Here is a 23,418-nt window from a genome sequence, read left to right as displayed (position 1 = left end):
CCGTTCTCTGACTCCCGGCCGCTGCGGCGAGTGGCTCGGGCCGGTGACGGCCGGCGGTGGCTCCCCCGAATCGGCCCCTGGTCTTCCCGGGCGCCGGCGGGGCACCGTTCGCCGGCTTTGTCCGAGGCGACGTGACGTCACGGGGTGGTCATGTGGTTCGTCCTCCAAGATGGCTACCCCCCTGGCTGCTGTGAGGCGGCTGTGAGAGACAGGGGAGGACGGAGAGTGGCGCTGGCTGCTGTCAGGAGGTTTCCGGGAGAGACGATGATTGGATCCCCGGATCTGGTGGCCTTCACCCGGGAGGAAGAGTATGATCACCCCAGGGGCTCCCCCGGGTTGCCGGAGGAGTACTCGGTGCCGCTCTTCCCCTACTCGGAGGTGGAAAGCAGCCCTTGGTCACGGCTGTCCGGAGCTAAGTTCTCCCGGGACTTCATCCTCATCTCCGAGTTCTCCGAGCAGGTTGGGCCGCAGCCGCTTCTCACCATCCCGGACGACCCCCAGGTCCGTGGGGTCTTCGACCTGAACTACTTCTCCCTGCGCATCATGTCGGTGGACTACCAGGCCTCTTTTGTGGGCCACCCTCCTGGCTCTTCCTACCCCAAGCTCAACTTCGTGGAAGACTCCAAGGTGGTGCTAGGAGACTCCAAGGAGGGCGCCTTCGCCTATGTCCACCACCTCACCCTGTACGACCTGGAGGCCCGGGGCTTCGTCCGGCCCTTCTGCATGGCCTACATCTCCACCGATGAGGACAAGATCATGCAGCAGTTCCTGGCGCTCTCCGGCGACTTCTCCAAGGCCTCAGACTGCCTGAAGACCGGCAACCGAAAGGCGTTCGCCAACGAGCTGGAGAAGAAGCTGAAAGACCTGGACTACACCCGCACGGTGCTGCTGACCGAGATGGAGGACCAGCAGAAGACAGATGACAAGGGCTTCTACACCACGCAGGCCATCGATAAAGCCAACGAGCTGGCCAACGTGGAGAAATCCATCATCGAGCATCAGGATCTACTGAAACAGATACAGTCCTACCCTTACAGGCATTTAAAAGGCGATGACTACCAGCCATATGTTCCAGAAAGCTCCCCGGACGAGACCACTCCACAGGAGTCAGATCAGGCCGCAGCCTCTGACCATGAAAGGAACAATGAGGCCGACCTGTACATCCCTAGGGCCTCTTACACTCCCAAGTTTATCAAAGCCAAATCTTCAAAATGTTTTGATAAAAAACTGAAAACGTTGGAGGAGCTGGTTGATATTTACTTCTTCACGCAAACCATCAACCTGCTGACAGGTATTGAAAAACGATATAGAGGTGATGTCAGCTACTTGCTGATGAGTAATCTTGACAAGGCCCTCTTGGGTCAACAAGCCATTGCAAACTTCTTATTTGAGGATGTGTCAACATGGGATTCGAGGTTGATGGACCGGCAGTACTCTGATAACTTGGGGATTCCCCAACCTATGCAAAGCTCCACATTTGTAGAAGAGCCCGAAAGCTTGAAGCCTTTGGCAAACGCAGCATCGTACAAGTCAAGCGTGGAGTCTGTTCCTATAAAAATTGAGCAGGAGATATTTAATGGTGAACGTGATGGAGAGGAGTCTGGTCCGTGTACCTGTGATAACCAGGGAAATGTTGAATTTCTTGATGTTGAAGCCAAAGGGAGTTTTAGCAGCGGCGAGAGTATCGAGGTCTTAAGGACTGAGAAGTCTACCTCACCCATTCACTCGGAAAGTCAGCCTTGTCTTAGGCTGCATCCCAGTCCACAGCCTTTGAGGAGCAAGGCAGGTAGTAGAAGAACCATTAGCGAGGACAGCATTGAGGTTCTTAGCACCTGCACTTCTGACACTGTGATCCCCGAGGATTTTAGGGGAACCTACCAAATAGCCATTGATGAAGAAGATCCCTGTGTAGAGGAGTTGATTAGAGAGCAGCATGACTGTCAGAGTGTCAATAAAGTGGATGCCATGAAGGGTAATTCCTCCTCTGGGGATGATTTGTTGGTTGACCCTGCCTGCTGTATAAGGGCAGATACGTCAAGTCCAGAAGAGCTAACTGGAGATCTTGTGCCAGAAAGTTGCGTTGATGGCCCTGTTGTTAGCGTCCCACCACAGCCAGGCAAACACATGGGACAGACATCTAGTCAGGTGACATTCCTGGTAGAACAGGTGGACAATGCTTCTAGAGAAGTGGTACCTACACCCGAATTGGGCTACTTACTAAGCAGCAGGGATGCAGAAAGAAATACTCTTGATGAGTATTCTGATTCCACAAGCTATAGAAGCAGTGCATCTACGTGTTCTGATAGGACCCCTTCCCCGCCCCCCATCACCACGGTCACCGACCGTCAAAAAAGAAAAGCTGGCCAAAATGCCCTGATGTTCATCAGACAGTACCCCTTCTCCCACCCTGCCATTTACTCTCTCTTGAGCGGGAGAACTCTAGTAGTGCTGGGCGAGGAGGAAGCATTTGTGAAGAGACTCGTGACTGCTTTGTCTGTGTTTGTCCCCAACTGCGGACATGTTGCCAAGCCAGTAAAGCTGTGGGTGACTTCTCCACTGCACATAACGGATTTCCAGAAGTGGAAATTGATTGGTCTTCAGAGGTAAAGTATTTAATGTATTGGGAGTATGGTGGGTTGTTACCCAAAAGCTAATGTCTAATTGTCTTTCTCTGGTGAGTCATTATTGTAGCTTAGAAGAAAAGAGAACTGAAATTATGCTGTGATCACATGTGGTGCCGCAAGTTTGGGATTTAATATTTTAATTTGGACCAGAGTTTCCACCAGTCCAGGTTTTAAGCATATCCATTCTTGGGCACAGGTGACTTAATCAGTATCTCAGTTTGATTTAACCTTCTCAACACAAGCATGGATATTCTTAAAAGCTGGACTGTATTAGCAGAGGTGGGAAACTCTGATTTAGGCCGCTGTCTTGGCAGTGAGAACAGGCATTGTTGATGTGTAGCTACACAGATGTGAAGCAACTCCATGGTTTGTAATTTTCTTATAGCACCCCAGCTAATTTATCTGCATTGAAGTAATGCTCGTTTCCTATTTCTGAATAGTGGTTCTCAAACTGAGTCCTCAGGACCTCAAGCAGGTCATAGTTTCCAGGTCTCCCAGCAGGTGTACAGGTGTAGGCATTACTCAGAGACTCGCATTACAAGATCCACAGGTGGAGCCAATTGTTTCACTTATTATTCTGTGAGTAGACCTAGAAATAATGAACTGTTTGGGGTCCTCATGACAGAGTTTGAGAACCTACTGTAGAGTTTCCTAAACTCCACCATTATAGTCCAGGTTTTAAGGATATTCGTGCTAGAGCACGTGACTTAATTGGTGCCTCGGACAATTTTATTAACCATCTGGACTCAAGCATGGATATCCTTAAAACCTGGACTGCAATGGTGAAGCTTGGTAAACTCTAACCTATGGAATAGAACAGTGGTTCCCAAACGCAGTCCTTAAGGCACCCAGTCCAGGTTTTAATGATATACATGGCTGAGCAAAGATGTTAAATTAAATTGACTGAGGTACTAATTAAGACACCTATGCCTAAGCATGGTTAAACCTGGACCATTAGGGTGACTTGAGGACTGCGTTGGGGAACCTCTGGAATAGAACATAGGTTCTCAAGCTCAGTCCTCAGAACCTCAACAGTTCATATTTTCTAGGTCTCCTCGCAGAATCACAAGTGAAATAATTAGCTCCGCGTTTTACAAATGTGTCCGTGCGTAATGAATACACCTGTGCACCTGCTAGGTGACCTGATTGGGGTACTGGGGACTGAGTTTGAGGAGCACTGTAAAACACCAATAGCCGGGATATCTCATGGCAATTATAAGGCAAACAAAACATAGAAAAATTATGCTAAAAAATGAGTTACACAGTTGGATAGAACCAATGCTATAAAGGCGTCGTATCCTGTGATTTACTTGAATTTTAATTTTGTGTTTTTCTCATGTTTGTGTGAGGATGTGAATTTTATTTATTTTCTTCAATTTATTCTTGGTATTTGTACTGCCTTTTATGCGGCTTCTATAAGTTCTTAGTAAGATTGCATAATAAAGGCCTGATTCGGTAAGGATTGCAAATTCTGCTCATTAGCAGAATTTGCAAACCTTTGGATCGAATGCTGGGGGGCCAGCCCATCGCAGGGCAAGGGCGCCCATCGCAGGGCAAGGGCGCCCAGCATGCTGACCGGCGCCTCCCCCAGTTCAACAAGCCGAAATTGCGAAGGCATCGCAATTTCTGCTTGTTAGCAGAAACTGAGGAAGCCTCCTGCCGGCGCAATTTAGCTGCTCCCGTAGGAGGCCCGACACCGTGTCCTCGATGGCGGCAGCTGCGTGTGACGTCACGCAGGTATTGTGATCACGACTCCGATTGGCCGCCTCCGCCCCCCCCCCCCCCCCCATTTGCGCCGCATTGCCCCCATAACGCTCCGTCTCCGCCCTGGCGTTGCTTCCAGCGAAGCCTAGTACAATGTAAGCATGTGATAAGATGCCGGTGTGTAAATGGCACATCCGGAACGTCTGAAAATACCATAGAAACTAAAGAATTTCTGGGTATAAAAAAGTGGCGCGTTAGTTACTTGCGTTTGGCGCTCACTGTAGGCTTCCATGACGAGTTTACAGTGTGGCTCCAGCACTGGAACATTACTGCAATGCCAGGAGACACCACTTACAGCAGTACTTACTATTTTAACACCAGGAACTGTAATTGTTAGTGTCTTACTCGTTTACATACATTTCACCAGAAATAACGACTCTAGTACAGTACATGTCATTAATGTCAGGGGGTTCTAGGACTTTTGTCTGGAGTTGGGAGCATTCTGCAGGAGGAAGTGAGAGGAAGCCGCTGTCAATGAGTTGTATAACTGCTATAGCCAGAGGCTCTGTCAATTGGCAGAACATGCTGGGCCTTGTAGTTTCTCAACACCTGGGGAGCAACATGTTGTCCAGATCCAGACTATGGGCTGTGTGAAATATCAGTTGACAAGATTTATTGGGTGGGGAGGGGGCAGGTCAGGTCCTGGCAATGTGCCGCCACAATGTTTCCTGTGTATGTGCACTTCCCTGAAAATCAGGGTAACCCAACAGCACTGACTTCCCCATGCACTTCAAGGGAACTCGGGAGATGTTGGTAGCAGTGCAAGAGTTCCCTCTCCCCTAATACTCCCGTATTGGGGACGGGGAAGAGGGGGGCCCTTCCCCCGTCCCCAATACCACCACCCCACCCTCCCCAGAAACCATGTGGCAACATAATATATTAAATTTTACAACACAGGGTGTTTCTCAAGTTCTCGTTATATAGTTAATGATCTACAACTGGTTCCAGGCTCTTGGACATAATAGTACAACCGTGTTACTTGGTTTTCTAGTGTAGCTGTACACATGGGTATACCCAAATGTTATAGCTAGAGATTGGTGTTGAAATGTGACCACTTCGCCTCCTATGCATAACCATGCACAATCCCTCTGCAACCAGTCATACAGGTGCCTTTCTGTTTCTATAACTGCAGCAATCAGTAGTAAGGGGGTCATTTATTCAATTCAATTTGTTAGCAGTTGGGCAAAACCATGTGCACTGCAAGGAGGGGGGGGGGGGGGCAGATGCAACATGTGCAGAGAGAGTTAGATTTTGGTGGGTTATATTGTTTCTGTGCAGGGTAAATACTGGCAGCTTTATTTTTACACTGCAATTTGGATTTCTATTTGAACATTCCCCCCCCCCCCCTCTTTTTAGCTTCAAATTGGACCAACTATTTAATTATTTCTGCTAGCTTCTAGTGGAAAATGTTTTCAGGATGTTTATAACCTATGTACTTATGAGTTGAAGGTTTTTACTGCCATATATTAAGTAAGCGTGAACAGTTTGTAGTTTGGCTATGCTCTGCCTGCCCTTCCCTAGTCACTACAATGTGCCGTGACTCTTATTATAGAAGACAATACAGGTAATCACGGCAGGCTCCTGCACTAGATTCCCCCCCAGCCGTCACTGGTGGTTATTCTGAGTTGTTCGCTCGTTGCCGTTTTTTGCAACGCAGCGATTAGGTGGAAAATGCGCTTAGTAGATTTGCTGGTGTTCGTGCGGCGCTTTTCAGTTGCACTGCTGATCGGTGAGTGATTGACGGGAAAGGGACGTTTCTGGGAGGTAACTGAGTGTTTTCCGCGAGTGTGCTAAAAAACGCAGGCGTGCCAGGGAAAAACGCAGGAGTGAAAATAAAATATCTCCCAGCGCTTATAATTCTCAAGTGTATCAATAAAAAAACGCAGGAGTGGCTGGAGAAACGGGGGAGTGGCTGCCCGAACGCAGGGCGTGTTTGTGACGTCAAACCAGGAACTAAACTGACTGCGGTGATCGCAATCTAAGAGTAGGTCTGGAGCTACTCAGAAACTGCAGGGAAATATTTAGTGGCAATTCTGCTAAGCTAAGATACACTCCCAGAGGGCGGCGGCCCAGCGTGTGCAATGCTGCTAAAAGCAGCTAGCGAGCGAACAACTCGGAATGAGGGCCACTGTGAGGCCAGCTGGATGCTGTACCTTTAAACACATTGCAGCTACTCCACAGTAGTGTAACTAGTTAGATCAGGTAATTATCCTTGCTAATTAAATGTGTCCAATTGTGGAATATGTCTCATTTTTAATAACCATGTCTGGCAAAAGCTTGGTAATGGGATTAACCCATTCCATTCCATCAATACCAGGGTAGTAATGGAAGGGAGTGGAGATATTGTGGTGACCCATGCCCGTATTTGGGGTGTTGCAAGAGGTCATGGCCTTATTGATCTACATATCGGATGTCCTGCTTGGACGTTTGTATGTAAAGCATTTGGTAAGAAGCAATGGCAGCATAGCCTTCAGGGCCCGTTTGCCCACCACTATGTCAGTACCACATACTGTATATCGGACGTGGCATCCATCAGGCTTACACTGAGGCAGGTTAGAAGGGGCAGTAGAGTCAACAACTATAGTCAGTGTATCTCTGGGAGTTGCTATATAACAGGATGTAGTCGGGTAACCAGAAAAACAAATGAGAGATATAGATTTTGGGCTCTATTTATGAAGCAGTGGAGAAGTGAGCTAGTGGAGAAGTTGCCCATGGCAACCAATCGGCATTGAAGTAGCATTTATAATTTGCATACTATACAATTGTACGGAGCAGCTGATTGCTTGCCATGGGCAACGTCTCCACAGGCTCACTTCTCCACTCTTTTCACTGCTGTCTAATGCTGGCAGTTGTAGTTGCATGATATCTACAAAGTGATGGGGCTGTCTAATCCTTCTCTAAATATTTTTCCCCTTCACCCCCACCCCACACACACTCACACACACACACACTCACACACACACTCTACATTTGTAATCCAATAAATATAAACCTGTCCAGCATCCTGTTATCAACTTGTTTCTGGAGTCCTACAGTGCAGGTACCAGATGCTGTGATCTGGCTGATTATATTCATGTCTCTTGTTTCTTACAGGCTGCTCTGTTTTGCCTCAGAAATGACGACTGGCAGATGCCTGGTACAGTGCTTGGGGCCTGCAGCCACTTTCCTCTAATGTAGCAGGAGGGCACCTGTCATATCTCCGCAGCACAGATATGATTGGGGGGGGGGGGGGGGGGGGGGAAGCGGCATAAATAGACAAAATGGTATACACCAGCACTAGTTGTATAGAAAAATTGTGACTATATTAAATATAGGTAGATGAATCTAGGACGGTAGGTTATAGAATAAAAATATTACATATAATATATAAATTCACTTTTAAAACACAGATATCCTAAAAAAACAGAAGCAGTTAGCAAAATGCGTTCATATATCACGACACAATCATTTATCTCCTCAGTAAAGACTGGATCATACCCCGGCTGGGACTTCCTCTGGAGAAATGTCCACAGTAGATGGTCGGAGGTGATAAATGTAAAGCACTGGAGTCCTATTAAGTCCCGGTTAAGCACAATAGTGCAAGCGTTTCTGGGGCCTGCAGCCACTTTCCTCTATTGTAGCAGGAGGGCACCTGTCATATCTCCTCAGCACAGGCATGATATGGGGGGGGGGGGATATACAGTGCACGGGGCCTGCAGCCACTTTCCTCTATTGTAGCAGGAGGGCACCTGTCATATCTCCGCAGCACAGGCATGGTGGGGGGGGGGGGATATACAGTGCTCGGGGCCTGCAGCCACTTTCCTCTATTGTAGCAGGAGGGCACCTGTCATATCTCCTCAGCACAGGCATGATGTGGGGGGGGGGGGGATATACAGTGCTCGGGGCCTGCAGCCACTTTCCTCTATTGTAGCAGGAGGGCACCTGTCATATCTCCGCAGCACAGGCATGGTGGGGGGGGGGGGATATACAGTGCTCGGGGCCTGCAGCCACTTTCCTCTATTGTAGCAGGAGGGCACCTGTCATATCTCCTCAGCACAGGCATGATGTGGGGGGGGGGGGATATACAGTGCTCGGGGCCTGCAGCCACTTTCCTCTATTGTAGCAGGAGGGCACCTGTCATATCTCCGCAGCACAGGCATGGTGGGGGGGGGGGGATATACAGTGCTCGGGGCCTGCAGCCACTTTCCTCTATTGTAGCAGGAGGGCACCTGTCATATCTCCTCAGCACAGGCATGATGTGGGGGGGGGGGGTGGGGGGAGGGGATATACAGTGCTCGGGGCCTGCAGCCACTTTCCTCTATTGTAGCAGGAGGGCACCCGTCATATCTCCGCAGCACAGACATGATGGGGAGGGGGGGGGGGGGGTTACAGTGCTCGGGGCCTGCAGCCACTTTCCTCTATTGTAGCAGGAGGGCACCCGTCATATCTCCGCAGCACAGACATGATGGGGAGGGGGGGGGGGGGTTACAGTGCTCGGGGCCTGCAGCCACTTTCCTCTATTGTAGCAGGAGGGCACCTGTCATGTCTCCGCAGCACAGACATGATGTGGGGGTGAGGGGGGGGGGGGGGGATATACAGTGCTCGGGGCCTGCAGCCACTTTCCTCTATTGTAGCAGGAGGGCACCTGTCATGTCTCCGCAGCACAGACATGATGGGGAGGGGGGGGGGGGGGGGTTGCAGTGCTCGGGGCCTGCAGCCACTTTCCTCTATTGTAGCAGGAGGGCACCTGTCATATCTCCTCAGCACAGGCATGATGTGGGGGGGGGGGAATATACAGTGCTCGGGGCCTGCAGCCACTTTCCTCTATAGTAGCAGGAGGGCACCTGTCATATCTCCGCAGCACAGACATGATGGGGAGGGGGGGGGGGGTTACAGTGCTCGGGGCCTGCAGCCACTTTCCTCTATTGTAGCAGGAGGGCACCTGTCATATCTCCGCAGCACAGACATGAGGGGGGGGGGGGGGGGGGGGGATACAGTGCTCTGGGCCTGCAGCCACTTTCCTCTGATGTAGCAGGAGGTCACCTGTCATATCTCCGCAGCACAGACATGATTGGGCGGGGGGGGGGATATACAGTGCCCGGGGCCTGCAGCCACTTTCCTCTATTGTAGCAGGAGGGCACCTGTCATATCACCGCAGCACAGACATGATGGGGGGGGGGGGGTACAGTGCCCGGGACCTGCAGCCACTTTCCTCTAATGTAGCAGGAGGGCACCTGTCATATCTCCGCAGTACAGACATGATGAGTAGCTTTTACACGGCTATACTTGACACTAGTGGGCGTGATGAACATCATCAATTGAATATCGCCCCTGAGATCTTTGCTTTAGATGTTAGATCATGCGGCTATATCAGTCGAATTCCCCCCATATAGTGTTGGGTCCAAATTAATCGGGGTACACCATAATGAAGTAAATAAACTGTTACTTGCCATAAGTGTTTGTTCTAACTACGCCTCTCTTGCTTAATACTATAAAATATAGAATATGTACGCCGCACACTCATCTGTTTTTTGCCAACTGTTAGGTGCCCTTAATGCCTTATATTAGAATGTAATTCTGAATAGGAATGACCATCGTCTTCTCTGCAGATACATTTGTATATCCTCCAGTACTCTGATCACAGCGCCATCAAGTGGACAAATAATTAAAAATGGTAGCCCGCTTCCTGGCTAGTAATCCCTCACTAGGGTTTAGCCTTATCTCATTTCAGACTGGTACTGATTTGGACAGAAAGTCATATTATTATAATGTGCGATCACTTAAATCTTAATTATTTTTTTTTATTGTTTCTTTTGCTGCAGAGGGGTCTCTCCGTCCGGCTCCAACACCCTCCACTCCCTGAACCGTTACAGTCGATACACCAGCGTCTTGGATGCGGACAACAAAACCCTGCGCTGCCCAGTGTACAGGGGGACCCTCTTGCAGAGGCTGGCGGACCACCGCACACAGATCAGAAAGGGCAGCACATACTACATGCATGTCCAGAGCATGCTGACCCAGCTTAGCGCCAAGGCGTTCCTCTTTACCTTCTGCCCCCACGTGCACCTCCCGATCCGGGAGAAGGAGAGCGAGGAGTCCATCGCGCAGCGCAGGGCGGCTTTCTTACAGCAGCTGCTGGGGCTCACTCAGGAGGACGGCAAGATCGTAGAATACCTCTCGGAGCTTCTCAAAATGCATTACCTGAGGGAAACGGGGACGCAGCTCCTTCCTGTCCTCAGATTTGACTATATCCCCAGCGTTTTATACAAAATCTGAAATCTGGAATGCAATGTGAAACCGTTTTTCCCGTAGGGAGCTGTGGATGTACAAAAGTCTTCGGAGCTTGGCAGTTTTTTGCACCTCGGGCCATAAAGGAACTTTGAGAGAATATTTTTTATTTTATTTTAAAGCCTTGTTTGTTCGTTACATGTCGGTAATACTTTGGAGAACGTTTTCGCTCTATATATTATGCTACTGAGATACCAGGCCAGGAGGCAGCCGTCGGTGTGGAAGGAGGACCAGTAACTAGATTCAGGGTCATCTGAATGTGGGGTGTTATGGTTATTAGTACACGGTGCTACTGTGTACTGTGGATTGGATCCATGAAAGTATGAAGGCCCTCATTCCGAGTTGATCGCTCGCTAGCTACTTTTTGCAGCCGTGCAAATGCATAGTCGCCACCCACGGGGAGTGTATTTTTGCTTTGCAAGTGTGCGATCGCATGTGCAGCCACGCGGGACAAAGTTTTTTGCAGTTTGAGTAGCTCAGAACTTACTCAGCCGCTGCAATCACTTCAGCCTGTCCGGTCCCCAGAATTGACGTCAGACACCCGCCCTGGACACGCCTGCGTTTTCCCTACCACTCCCAGAAAATGGTCAGTTGACACCCATAAACGCCCTCTTCCTGTCAATCTCCATGCAATTGGTTGTGTGAATGGATTCTTCGCTAGAAGCATTGCACAGCAACGATGCTGTTTGTACCCGTACGACGCGCGTGCCGTGTGCAGTTTTGCCATTTTTCTTAACTGATCGCTGCGCTGCAAAAATCGGCATGTGAGTGATCAGCTCGGAATGACCCCCGAAGTCTCCCTCACTTGCACACAGTGGAATCGGGCGTTTTGTGTGCTGAACCAATATTCAGCATGTCCAATTGCTTTGAGCCACTGTCCTCCCTGACTCACGAGGAGCCTGTTCCTTGTTACTAGTAAATAGATGAGCAGCATTCTCGTATCAGTTCAGCTCATGGTACGTCTGCCTCCGCTGTGTGCGTGGCTGTTGAATGATCACTCTGAGGGGGAGGTGTATCAAACCTTGGAGAGAAATAAATTAGAGGGAGAAAGTACCGACCAATCGGCTCCTGTCATTTTTCGAACACAGCCCGTAACATGGCAGTTAGGAGCCAATTGGTTCGTAAGTTCTCTCTCCAAGATCTGATTCGTCTCCCCCTTCGAACCTTGGGATCGTGATAGAATTATGGAAGGTGTAGTTTTATCTAACGGAGCACCAACCAAAGGGTAAACTATCCTTGCGGGTGTTTGATTCTACAGGCCTGTAATAAGTGTCAGGTCAGTGACAAATAGTCTATTTAGTAATTGGCAGTAAAGATAGGGCTGGGAATGTGTAGGGATCTTGGTATGTTTATGCTCCAGGTTACATATTGGCCCACAGACCCTCTATATTAAGGGTAAAATCATGTTTAAGATCAGATTCAAGGAAGTACGTGTGAGGAGAAGGTTTCACAGACCCTGAATATTTAAATAGCCGCGCGCTCATTTCACCTCTCCATATCCCAACGCCTTCATCCACGTGTCCCACTGACCCAGAGGGAGCGGCGTTTGTAGTAGACAACCTGCCATGACGCGTATCATTCTTGGGACAAATAACCCAAGTTATCATGGCTAAACTAACCAGCGGTCAGACGTACAGTGGCACATAGTCTGCATGTAACCCTCCGCCACAGTTCACCGTTGCTTATATATTTACATGAGTGCTTTGTAAATGGAGGCGTCAGGTCTCCCAGTATCCATTGTATGAGCCTCTCGGCCTAGATCTTTATAGATTGTGCACTGAGAATAACACCTGTTGCCCACCCAGGACATCGTCATGGGACGAGCGACAGGAACACTGTCCTGCCAGGCTTGTCTTGTTATGTGCTGCTTTTTTTTTTAACCATATACTGGCTTAGAGCAAGACCCTTTGATTTGTTTGTCACTTCAAGGCGGCTGGATGTCTTATGTGGCAGCACAGATGCTGACTGGCCAGTAGTTGTTTCCGGCCCAGGTTCTCCTGAGATTGTTTCCAGGTATACGTCACAGTGTAACCCAGCCTGCGGGGACGTCTGACGTGCTGCTTTATGATTCTGGTGCTTTCAGGCTAATTCAGTGATCCTCTGCTACCGTACGTTGATTGGCGGGAGCTATTACAGGTGCCAAATGTTTAAACTGTGACTTTGAAGATGTGCAATAGAAAGGAACACTTTCACAATCCTATTGATTTTATGCTTTTGCAATTGTTTTATTTTTTTTGCCGTATGTGTTCCGTCAGGCAGCTCACACCTATTATTATAGTATTATAGTGTACCCCTCCCAACCGAGTCCGTTCACTAGAAGACACTTTAGTGATAGAAGGAACACCACTTTGTGTATAGTGGTTCACTGTCCGATCACAGAATATTATCCAGGCACATCCGTCCCTGCCGCCGTAGAGCTTACAGTCTAATTTCGGACATACGAAAACATTAGAACTAATTTAGCCTGACACGTCTTCCACCGTATTCTAATTGATATAAAAGTGGCTGTAGGTTAGTTAATGCCAAAACTTGAATATCACGTTATAAAATGTTTTGGGTTTAAATAGGATCTATTTATTTTTGACGGGACGCTTTCAGTGATTTAGGATTTCCAGTAGGATGAAAACACCATCAAGGCCTGGAAAAATGAAAGACAAATACTGATAAGAACGAGTGTAATAGAATATAATGTTACATTCTATTGTCCCATCATGACCGTTTTAGGAGCGTTTTCAGAGCCCGCCACCTTTTGTGAGCCTCTACCTGGCGGCACAGTGAATTACTGTGTGTCTAATCTGTTCTCATAACATATCCGTATTCAGGAAAAGGGCCGAGTATGCTGTGCTGGGAGTGAGAGGGTTACAAGATGCTGCCTTCTTACGCTTGGCAGGAGTTACAGGTACTGCCTCCCAAGTATAAGATTCAGACCCACGAGTCCAGGGACCGTACAAGCTGTGGTGCCTAGCAATGCACTTCTGGCTCCTACTACAACTCCCAGCAGGCAGGGGTGCTTCTCCTTTAAGGCCGTTAAAGCTGCAGCTAGCCTAGTGTTATACTATCTGGTCCTGACATATCTTGTCCACCGTTACACTGATCTATTTATTTTAGTTGCTGCTGTACATGCGTATGTCCTGCATGCCCAGTTTACAATGAGTGTAGTCGGTTGGGGGCTCGTCCGGTGCTCCTGGATCTCAGTGCCTGCGATTGGTTATTATGTTGCCATTTTATTTTGTTTTGTTACTGTATATGCACTGATTAGAGATATATATAGATATATAATTTTTTTTTTTGTTCCTGTATTCTTTCCATGTCATTATTTGCACTAATTGAGAAAATGTGTGAGCATCGTGTGTCTGTCTTGTGACGCTGTGCGAATATAGGACTCCTGCGACGCTACCAAGCGTACTGCCAAACTTCCACGTGTCTGCCATGGTGCGATCACATTAAACCCGTTTACTGGCTGTCTGTGTTTCCCATATATGTATGGAGTGTGTCTTGTCTTCATTTACACAACAAGCCAGTGACATCAGGGTGTGTACATTTTCTTACACTATGCGACGTTTTGTGTAGCCTATATTATTTTCAGTTAAGGTGCCCTACGTTATCAGTGCAAAGATCTCGTGTCTGTAACCCTCACCTAAGGCTTCACTCTATAGGCAAATGTCCTAGAACTGCTTCAGTATTCTGAGTCATGCTCCGTCCCCGGCTGGTGGGCTATGCTGGAAGAGAGAGCCACCAGGAGAGAGGCTTGGAATATTATTATTCAACATATTGCATGTTCCCATATCATACAATAGTATGTTATACTCAGACCTGACTGGTACGCTCTAGAAAAGAATAAAGAAATCTGGTTATCTGACTTTACATCCCCGTTTCCAATTCACTACAGTAGAACGTGGCAGGTTGCAACACACTACGGTTATGCTACATCACATAGCGGAATTGCCTTTCAGCATATCTTATGTTTAAATAATAAATCTATAGCAGTGGTAATAAGCCATGGTCAGTCTCGGGCTGCATGGCTGGATTACAGTTGTGGGGTCCCTACCAATACAATTGCCGCTATGATAAGGTGGCAGTGCAATGAAGAAGTATAATGTGTAATCACTCTCAGCTCCACAGATGACCTCTCAGTTCACATACCCACACAAGCTATGTATGGGGCCCCTTGGGTTCCGGACTATGGATAGACAGTCAATGAGTTGACAGGTTCAACAAGTCAACATAACAATGTTCAACACAAGTTGTTTTTTGGTGGGGGTCACATTTTTTCCAAAGCGGGGCAAGCGTCTACGTTACCACTAATTTGGGTTACAGGTGATGAAACATACTAGTTTCAATGTCGACAGTTTGTACTGTCTATCTTTTTACCTGTCGCCCTAATGCGTATCAACCTATTGCCTGTCTTCCTAATAACTGTAGCTCTTTTATACCCACTCAATGTTAATGCAGCACTGTCACTCTGGGCTGTCTGTCTCTAGAGCGCTAAGCACTAATCTGTCCCATCTTCCTCTTCCTGTCACCTATAGCGCAGACTGTCTCTAGAACGCTACCCACTGATCTGTATGTAACATCTTCCTCCCCCTCTCACCTATAATTCAGATTGTCTCTAGAATGCTAATCACTGATCTGTGTCCCATCTGCCTCCTTTCACCTATAGTGCAGACTGGCTCTAGAACGCTACCCACTGATCTGTGTGTCCCATCATCCTCCTCTCACCTATAGCGCAGACTGTCTCTAGAACGCTAATCTCTAAACTGTGTGTCCCATCATCCTCCTCTCACCTATAGTGCAGACTGGCTCTAGATCGCTAATCTCTGATGTGTGTCCCATCTTCTTCCTCCTCTCACCTATAGTGCAGACTGTCTCTAGAACGCTACCCATTGATCTGTGTGTCCCATCTTCCTCCTCTCACCTATAGTGCAGACTGTCTCAAGAACGCTAATCGCTGATGTGTGTCCCATCTTCTTCCTCCTCTCACCTATAGTGCAGACTGTCTCTAGAACGCTACCCATTGATCTGTGTGTCCCATCTTCCTCCTCTCACCTATAGTGCAGACTGTCTCAAGAACGCTAATCGCTGATGTGTGTCCCATCTTCCTGCTCCTCTAGCCTATAGTGCAGACTGCCTCTAGAACACTACCCACTCATCAGTGTGTCCCATCTTTCACCTACAGTATAGCGCAGACTGTCTCTAGAACGCTACCCACTGATCTGTGTGTCCCATCTTCCTCCTCCTCTCACCTATAGTGCAGACTGGCTCTAGATCGCTAATCTCTGATCTGTGTCCCATCTTCCACCCCCTCTCACCTATAGCGCAGACTCTCTAGAACGCTACCCACTGATCTGTGTGACCCATCTTCCTCCTTTTGCCTATAGCACAGACTGTCTCTAGAACGCTAATCACTGATCTATGTGTCCCATCTTCTTCCTCCTCTCACCTATAGCGCAGACTGTCTCTAGAACGCTAATCACTGATCTGTGTCCCATCTTCCTCCTCCTCTCACCTATAGCGCAGACTGTCTCTAGAACGCTACCCACTGATCTGTGTGTCCCATCTTCCTCCTCTCACCTATAGCGCAGACTGTCTCTAGAACGCTAATCTCTAAACTGTGTGTCCCATCATCCTCCTCTCACCTATAGTGCAGACTGGCTCTAGATCGCTAATCTCTGATGTGTGTCCCATCTTCTTCCTCCTCTCACCTATAGTGCAGACTGTCTCTAGAACGCTACCCATTGATCTGTGTGTCCCATCTTCCTCCTCTCACCTATAGTGCAGACTGTCTCAAGAACGCTAATCGCTGATGTGTGTCCCATCTTCTTCCTCCTCTCACCTATAGTGCAGACTGTCTCTAGAACGCTACCCATTGATCTGTGTGTCCCATCTTCCTCCTCTCACCTATAGTGCAGACTGTCTCAAGAACGCTAATCGCTGATGTGTGTCCCATCTTCCTGCTCCTCTAGCCTATAGTGCAGACTGCCTCTAGAACACTACCCACTCATCAGTGTGTCCCATCTTTCACCTACAGTATAGCGCAGACTGTCTCTAGAACGCTACCCACTGATCTGTGTGTCCCATCTTCCTCCTCCTCTCACCTATAGTGCAGACTGGCTCTAGATCGCTAATCTCTGATCTGTGTCCCATCTTCCACCCCCTCTCACCTATAGCGCAGACTCTCTAGAACGCTACCCACTGATCTGTGTGACCCATCTTCCTCCTTTTGCCTATAGCACAGACTGTCTCTAGAACGCTAATCACTGATCTATGTGTCCCATCTTCCTCCTCCTCTCACCTATAGCGCAGACTGTCTCTAGAACGCTACCCACTGATCTGTGTGTCCCATCTTCCTCCTCTCACCTATAGCGCAGACTGTCTCTAGAACGCTACCCACTGATCTATGTGTCCCATCTTCATCCTCTCATATAACGCAGACTGGCTCTAGAATGCTAATCACTGATCTGTATGTCCCATCCTCTTCCTCCTCTCACCTATAGCGCAGACTGGCTCTAGAACGCTACCCACTGATCTGTGTGTCCCATCTGCCTCCTCCTCTCACATATAGCACAGACTGGCTTTAGAACGCTAATCTCTGATCTATGTGTTCCATCTTCCTCCTCTCACCTATAGCGCAGACTGTCTCTAGAACGCTACCCACTGATCTATGTGTCCCATCTTCCTCCTCTCATATAGTGCAGACTGGCTCTAGAATGATAATCACTGATCTGTATGTCCCATCTGCCTCCTCCTCTCACATATAGCGCAGACTGGCTCTAGAACGCTACCCACTGATCTGTGTGTCCCATCTGCCTCCTCCTCTCACATATAGCACAGACTGGCTCTAGAACGCTACCCACTGATCTATGTGTTCCATCTTCCTCCTCTCACCTATAGCGCAGACTGTCTCTAGAACGCTAACCACTGATCTATGTGTCCCATCTTCCTCCTCTCATATAGCGCAGACTGGCTCTAGAATGATAATCACTGATCTGTATGTCCCATCTTCTTCCTCCTCTCACATATAGCGCAGACTGTCTCTAGAACGCTACCCACTGATCTGTGTGTCCCATCTGCCTCCTCCTCTCACATATAGCGCAGACTGTCTCTAGAACGCTACCCACTGATCTGTGTGTCCATTCTGCCTCCTCCTCTTACTTTGGGTCTTCTTCACAGGTGCGCGTGGTGGAGATGTCAGATGCAAGCAGCCAATGTTTTGTGTCTGCACATAGGTTGGACTTGTACTGAGATGCAGAGAGAGTGAACCTCAGTGGGTGTTCCTGGGAGATAACAGGGGTGGCTAGACAGGCACGTGTGCGTCACTGACACAGGATGCCATGTAAAGGAGAAGGTGCACCTGCCATAGGGTTGCTGCGTCTAAAGACAGAGCCAGATTATCACCGCAGTCAGTGATGTCTCGCGTCCGAATCACCTCTTTGGTGTTCTGCAATTGTGCCGTAAAATATGGAAAAAACAGTGTCTTAGAATGTTTGCTAAAACTGCAAACCAGTACTAAGAAGTCATTCTGAGGCCAGAACGTCTTTTATAATATGAGTGTAATTTGGAGAATTCCTGCTAGTTCCCTCTGTCCATATGTACGTGTCATGTGAGCCGTGGCCAGTCCATTACCCGTACAATGCACAGGCCTTTCCTAGTTGCTGGAGTAGCTCGGAGGCATCTGTCCGCCCTCTCTCATTCTGGACTTTCAGAGGACTGGCAGCAGATTTCAGGGGGGTGGGGGGTGCTCCCACGATTGGAAACCGCAGACTCAAAAGTTTCATCCTGGATGGAGGGAGAAATATCTGGGATTCATGAGAAAACATCAGCAAGAACATTGATATGCAATAATGAATATATGCATCCCTACAAAGCGGTGTGATCAGTCTAGGTCAGGGCAACAACACTGGCTGAACGCCGGCCAGGTCTTATTAAAAAACTAGAATGGGATGGGATCTGCATACACTATAACTACAGAACAGGTCACATATGCCCCTAGTTTTCTGGAGGTGCGTTATTCTGGGCGATCTTTTACACGGTATGGTTTTTCCTTGTAAATGATTTCCATTTTAAAAAAAACGTCCAAAATCGTCTGGCATCCCGCACCCTACTACATATGCCCCATGTGCCCTGACTAATTCAGACCTGATCGCTGTGCTGCAAATTACAGTGAACATTCGCCCCATGCAAGTATGTGATCGCATGTGCACTCTGTGCGAAAATTCCCCTCCGATAGTAAACAGCTGCAAAACCGCTCGCATCACACTCGCCATCGAATGTTTTTCCCATTCTGTGCAGTGTGTGCGTAGCCTAATACTTACCCCTCCAGTGTGATGAAAACAGGCTGATCGGGGTTGGAGGTGATGTCACACACCAGCCCTGACTACGCTTGGGAACGTATTCCAGACACTCCCAGAAAATGGCCAGTTACCACCCACAAACGTCCTCTTCCTATCAATCATCTTGCTTGCAAACGCCCGTGTGAACAAAATTTTTGCACCATCCTGACGGATTGGCAACACGCCTGCGCATTGCGGTGCATACGCAGTCGTTTTGATCATCGCCCGCTGTGATAAATCGCAGAGCAGCGATCGGCTCTGAATTAGACCCCGAATCAGCCTGTCACCTGCAGACAATTTGGGGACATTTCGTGCCCTGAATAAATCACGAGGCTGCACTAGAAACCAGTGAACATTGGCTGTGAAATACCCCAGTAATAATAAGGGGTGTAGTATGAGTGGCCGGCGATCGGGCTCCCGGCACCCAGCTTACCGGCGCCGGGATCCCGGCAGCAGGGCACGGTGATGCACTACGCACGCCGGGTGGGGGGGGGGGGGGGCGTGGAACCCCAAGAGGGATAATAGTTGTCGGTATGCCGGGTGTCAGGATTCCGGCGCCAGTATACTGAGCGCCGGGATCCCAACAGCCGGCATACTGAATACCACCCATAATAGGTTCCAAGTGATTCTGGCTGCCTCCACTCTGTACAGTACCTCTGTGGCAGAAACCTAATGAAATTCTAAATGACAAACTCTGAAAGAGGCTTGTCTGCTTTAGACCCTCGATGTAAAAGGTGTGGACCTCCCAGTGCTGCTGTTGAACCTCACTCAAGGATTGTCCAATCAACATGTGACAGCCACACACAGCTCCTGTCTATAGCAGCACCGCAGCTGCTTTCTGCCAAACTGGAGTCCCAGCATTATTACCAGTTATTTATATAGCGCACACATATTCCGCAGCGCTTTACAGAGAATATTTAGCCATTTACATCAGTCCCTGCCCCAGTGGAGCTTACACTCTATGGGGCAGATGTATTAACCTGTAGAAGGCATAAGGAAGTGATAAAGCAGTGTTAAGTGCAAGGTGATAATGCACCAGCCAATCAGCTCCTAACTGTTAATTTACATATGGGAGCTGATTGGCTGGTGCATTTATCACCTTGAACTTATCACTAGTTTATCACTTCCTTATGCCTTCTCCAGGTTAATACATCTGCCCCCATATTCCCTATCACATGTACACACATTCATGCTAGGGTTAATTTTGTTGGGAGCCAATTAACCTACCAGGATATTGTTTTGGGGGGAATTGTGGGAGGAAACTGGAGCACGGCGAGAATATACAAACTCCACACAGTTAGGGCCATGTTGGGAACAAACCCATGACCTCAGTGCTGTGAGGCAGTAATGCTAACCACTACACAGTCTGTGCTGCCTTCGCTGCAAAGTGTGGAAAAGAGGTGTCTGGGATTTATCAAATGGGCGGGGTGCGCAATAAATGTAACCCAATTGTTACCTAAGGTGAGCACTAAAATACATTGAGGATTTAAAATAAAAATTTATAATTATGACAAAATCCATTATTTCACACAATATGATATTCTCAAATGGCTTATTCTCAAATATCATTGTATCTGGGAATATTGCTAAGAGAAGTTACATTATTAAGATGGGCATACACTGTACAATTATCTGGTAGATCAGCTGGTTGGAATTAAAATCTGGTAATGGATGAGAGCAAACGACAATCGACCGTTTTCTCCAAAACACTGGAAAATGGACAAAACCTGTAATTCAGACAAATTGGTTAAATAACAAATGTGTATGTCTGTTTTCCAGTGTTTGGGAGCAAATGGTCGATTGTTATTTGCTCTCACCCATTACCAGAGACCATAAGATCAGTAACGGGTGATGACGCTTTTCAGGAAATGTTAAATCCACTTGATAAAGCAGCCGGGTTGTAATTCCAATATATATGTTCTTGGTGAGTGATCTAGTTATCTAGTGAATTCATATAAAGGGAATACATACATATTCCCGGCAGATGGGATACTGGCTGTCAAGATCCCGAAAGCGGGAGCCCGCCCACCAGAATGCTGGCAGCAGGGCAAGCACATAGAGCCCCCTTGCTCGCAACAGGTTTTATTCCCACTCTATGGGTGCCGTGGACACCCACGAGTGGGGATAGCCCCTGTGCGCCGGGATTCCGGTGTTGGTATCCTGACCGTTGGGATCCCAACAGCCGGCAAATTAACTGCATCCCATACAAAGCTAAGGGATACAGAGTAAGATGAGGTACAGGGGATATCCACTGTGGGCCCTGCTGCTGGAGGGCCCACCTATTCTAGGGTTGAGGTTCTAGAGTGTGCACTTGAATTATACATTATAAATATGCTGTATTACACTGACCAGGACTACAGTGAGGTGTGGTTCATTAGGTTGACATACATTAGGTCAGAGGTCCTCAAACTCGGTCCTCGGGGGCCCACACAGTGCATGTTTTGCAGGTCTCCTCACAGAATCGCAAGTGAAATAATTAGCTCCACCTGTGGACCTTTTAAAATGTGTCAGTGAGTAATTAATACACCTGTGCACCTGCTGCGTTACCTGCAAAACATGCACTGTGTGGGCCCCCGAGGACCGAGTTTGAGGACCTCTGCATTAGGTCAACCACTGAAGGTCGACATGCATTAGGTTGACATGGAAAAAGGTTGACATTAGTTTCTTTTAGTGTTTTTGGTGTCGTTGTCTTTGAAAAGTGATGGGGAACCCCAATTAGTGCACCGCGTGCTTGTTTCGCTCACCATGCTTCGGGCGAGGTGTCTCGCTCAACTACCGCTGCGCTCGGCACAGGTTACCACTCCCAATTCTAGTCCACGTGGATCGTTAAGTATGAAAAAGGTCAAAAAATGAAAAAAATTGTGAAAAACTCATGTCGACCTTTTTGCATGTCAACCTAGTACATATCGACCTAATGACCATGTCAACCTTCAGTGGTCGACCTTATGTATGACCTAATGCTTGTCTACCCTATCTATGTATGACCTAATGCTTATCGACCTAACGACCGCCATCCCTACAGTGTATTTTCTTCAGTGCATTGCTGTAATCTGGTACATTATTATGCATGGAGTAGCAGTATTTCCTATATACATTTACCAAGGAGTCCAGACCATGCACTCTCCGATAGTTAGCCAAGCCTCTATAGCAGCTGGTCACACACCTAAGAATGGGCCCCGGCCACTGCATTTCCCCGGTGGGCCCTCCGTGCACAAGTCTGGCACCGATGGGATGCAACAGGTCTTTAAAACATCACTTCTTGGACTCTTCTCAGAAAATCTTGGGTCTGTCAGTGATGAGCAAGGCGAGTGTTTCCATCAGTAGATTTCTACGATGGAAAAGAGATAAAATATACGTTATGGTAAGAACTTACCATTGATAACGGTATTTCTCCTATGTCCACAGGTTTCCACAGGATAACAATGGGATATAATGGAGCAACAGCGGATTTGCACCAAATGATCACAAGCTTTCAGTCCTCCCAGGATGCAACGGGCTCGTCCATATATCCCCGCCCACTGGCTCAGGCAAATCAGTTGTATTCCAAAGCATTTAGGCAGGACCATTATGTAGAACCCTATTCAGGCGAGAAGAACACACATGCACACCCTTCCATGCAAGAGGGAAGAGGTTAGTGAGTATTAAGATTCTCAAATCAGGTGTGTCAGGGTGGGATCCCAGTGGAAACCTGTGGACATAGGAGAAATACCGTTATCAACAGTAAGTTCTTACCATAACGTATATTTCTCAGGCAGGGTCCACAGGTTATCTACAGGATAACAATGGGACTTCCCAAAGCAATTTTTAGTGGTGGGGATGCTCCTGATTAGACAGGAGAACCTTACGCCCAAATTCAGCATCATGCGAGGCAAAAGTATCCAAGCATAATGTCTAATGAATGTGTTAATGGAAGACCATGTGGCTGCCTTACATATCTGTTCTGCTGAAGCACCATGTTGTGCTGCCCATGAAGGACCTACCTTACATGTAGAGTGAGCAGAGACATTAGCCGGAACAGGGAGATCAGCTTGAGAATAAGCTTCTGAAATCGTCATTCGAAGCCATCTTGCTAGCGTTTGTTTAGTAGCAGGCCATCCCCTCTCGTGAAATCCGTAGAGAAAGAAGAGAGAATCTGTCTTTCTGATGGCACTGGTACGATCCACAAAGATTATTAATACACGGACTACGTCCAGCGACACTTCTCCCGCAGAAAGTCCCGATACCTGAAAAGCCGGGACTACAATTTCTTTGTTAAGGTGAAACTTAGAGACCACCTTAGGAAGATAACCAGACCTAGTTCTGAGAACTGCTTTATCTGGATAAAAAATCAGAAAAGGAGATTTACATGACAGCGCTCCTAAATCTAATACTCTTCTAGCTGATGTCATAGTCAGTAGAAAGAGCACTTTAGCTGTCAACCATTTAAGATCCAC

At 48.0% G+C, this 23,418-nt stretch overlaps 1 protein-coding gene across 1 annotated transcript; it reads left to right on the top strand.

The window, feature by feature from the left end:
• Window positions 1-23: 23 nt before the first annotated feature.
• On the top strand, window positions 24-14,133 carry SMCR8 (SMCR8-C9orf72 complex subunit). The gene is made up of 2 exons (XM_063934947.1): window positions 24-2,603; window positions 10,190-14,133. Exons 1-2 carry the CDS (start codon window positions 151-153, stop codon window positions 10,641-10,643), a joined length of 2,907 nt encoding a protein of 968 aa, XP_063791017.1. The 5' UTR covers window positions 24-150; the 3' UTR covers window positions 10,644-14,133.
• The last annotated feature ends 9,285 nt before the right edge of the window (window positions 14,134-23,418 follow it).

The sequence above is a fragment of the Pseudophryne corroboree genome, chromosome 7 (assembly GCF_028390025.1).
Source record: "Pseudophryne corroboree isolate aPseCor3 chromosome 7, aPseCor3.hap2, whole genome shotgun sequence".
Classification (NCBI taxonomy): domain Eukaryota; kingdom Metazoa; phylum Chordata; class Amphibia; order Anura; family Myobatrachidae; genus Pseudophryne; species Pseudophryne corroboree.
Note: the sequence above shows the minus strand (reverse complement) of the source record. Positions and strands in the feature narration are given on the sequence as shown.

Coding starts and splice junctions, on each gene's coding strand:
- SMCR8 (XM_063934947.1), top strand. CDS start 151: ATGTGGTTCGTCCTCCAAGATGGCTACCCCCCTGGCTGCTGTGAGGCG. Junction 2,604..10,189: donor AAATTGATTGGTCTTCAGAG/GTAAAGTATTTA, acceptor CTTTTGCTGCAG/AGGGGTCTCTCCGTCCGGCT.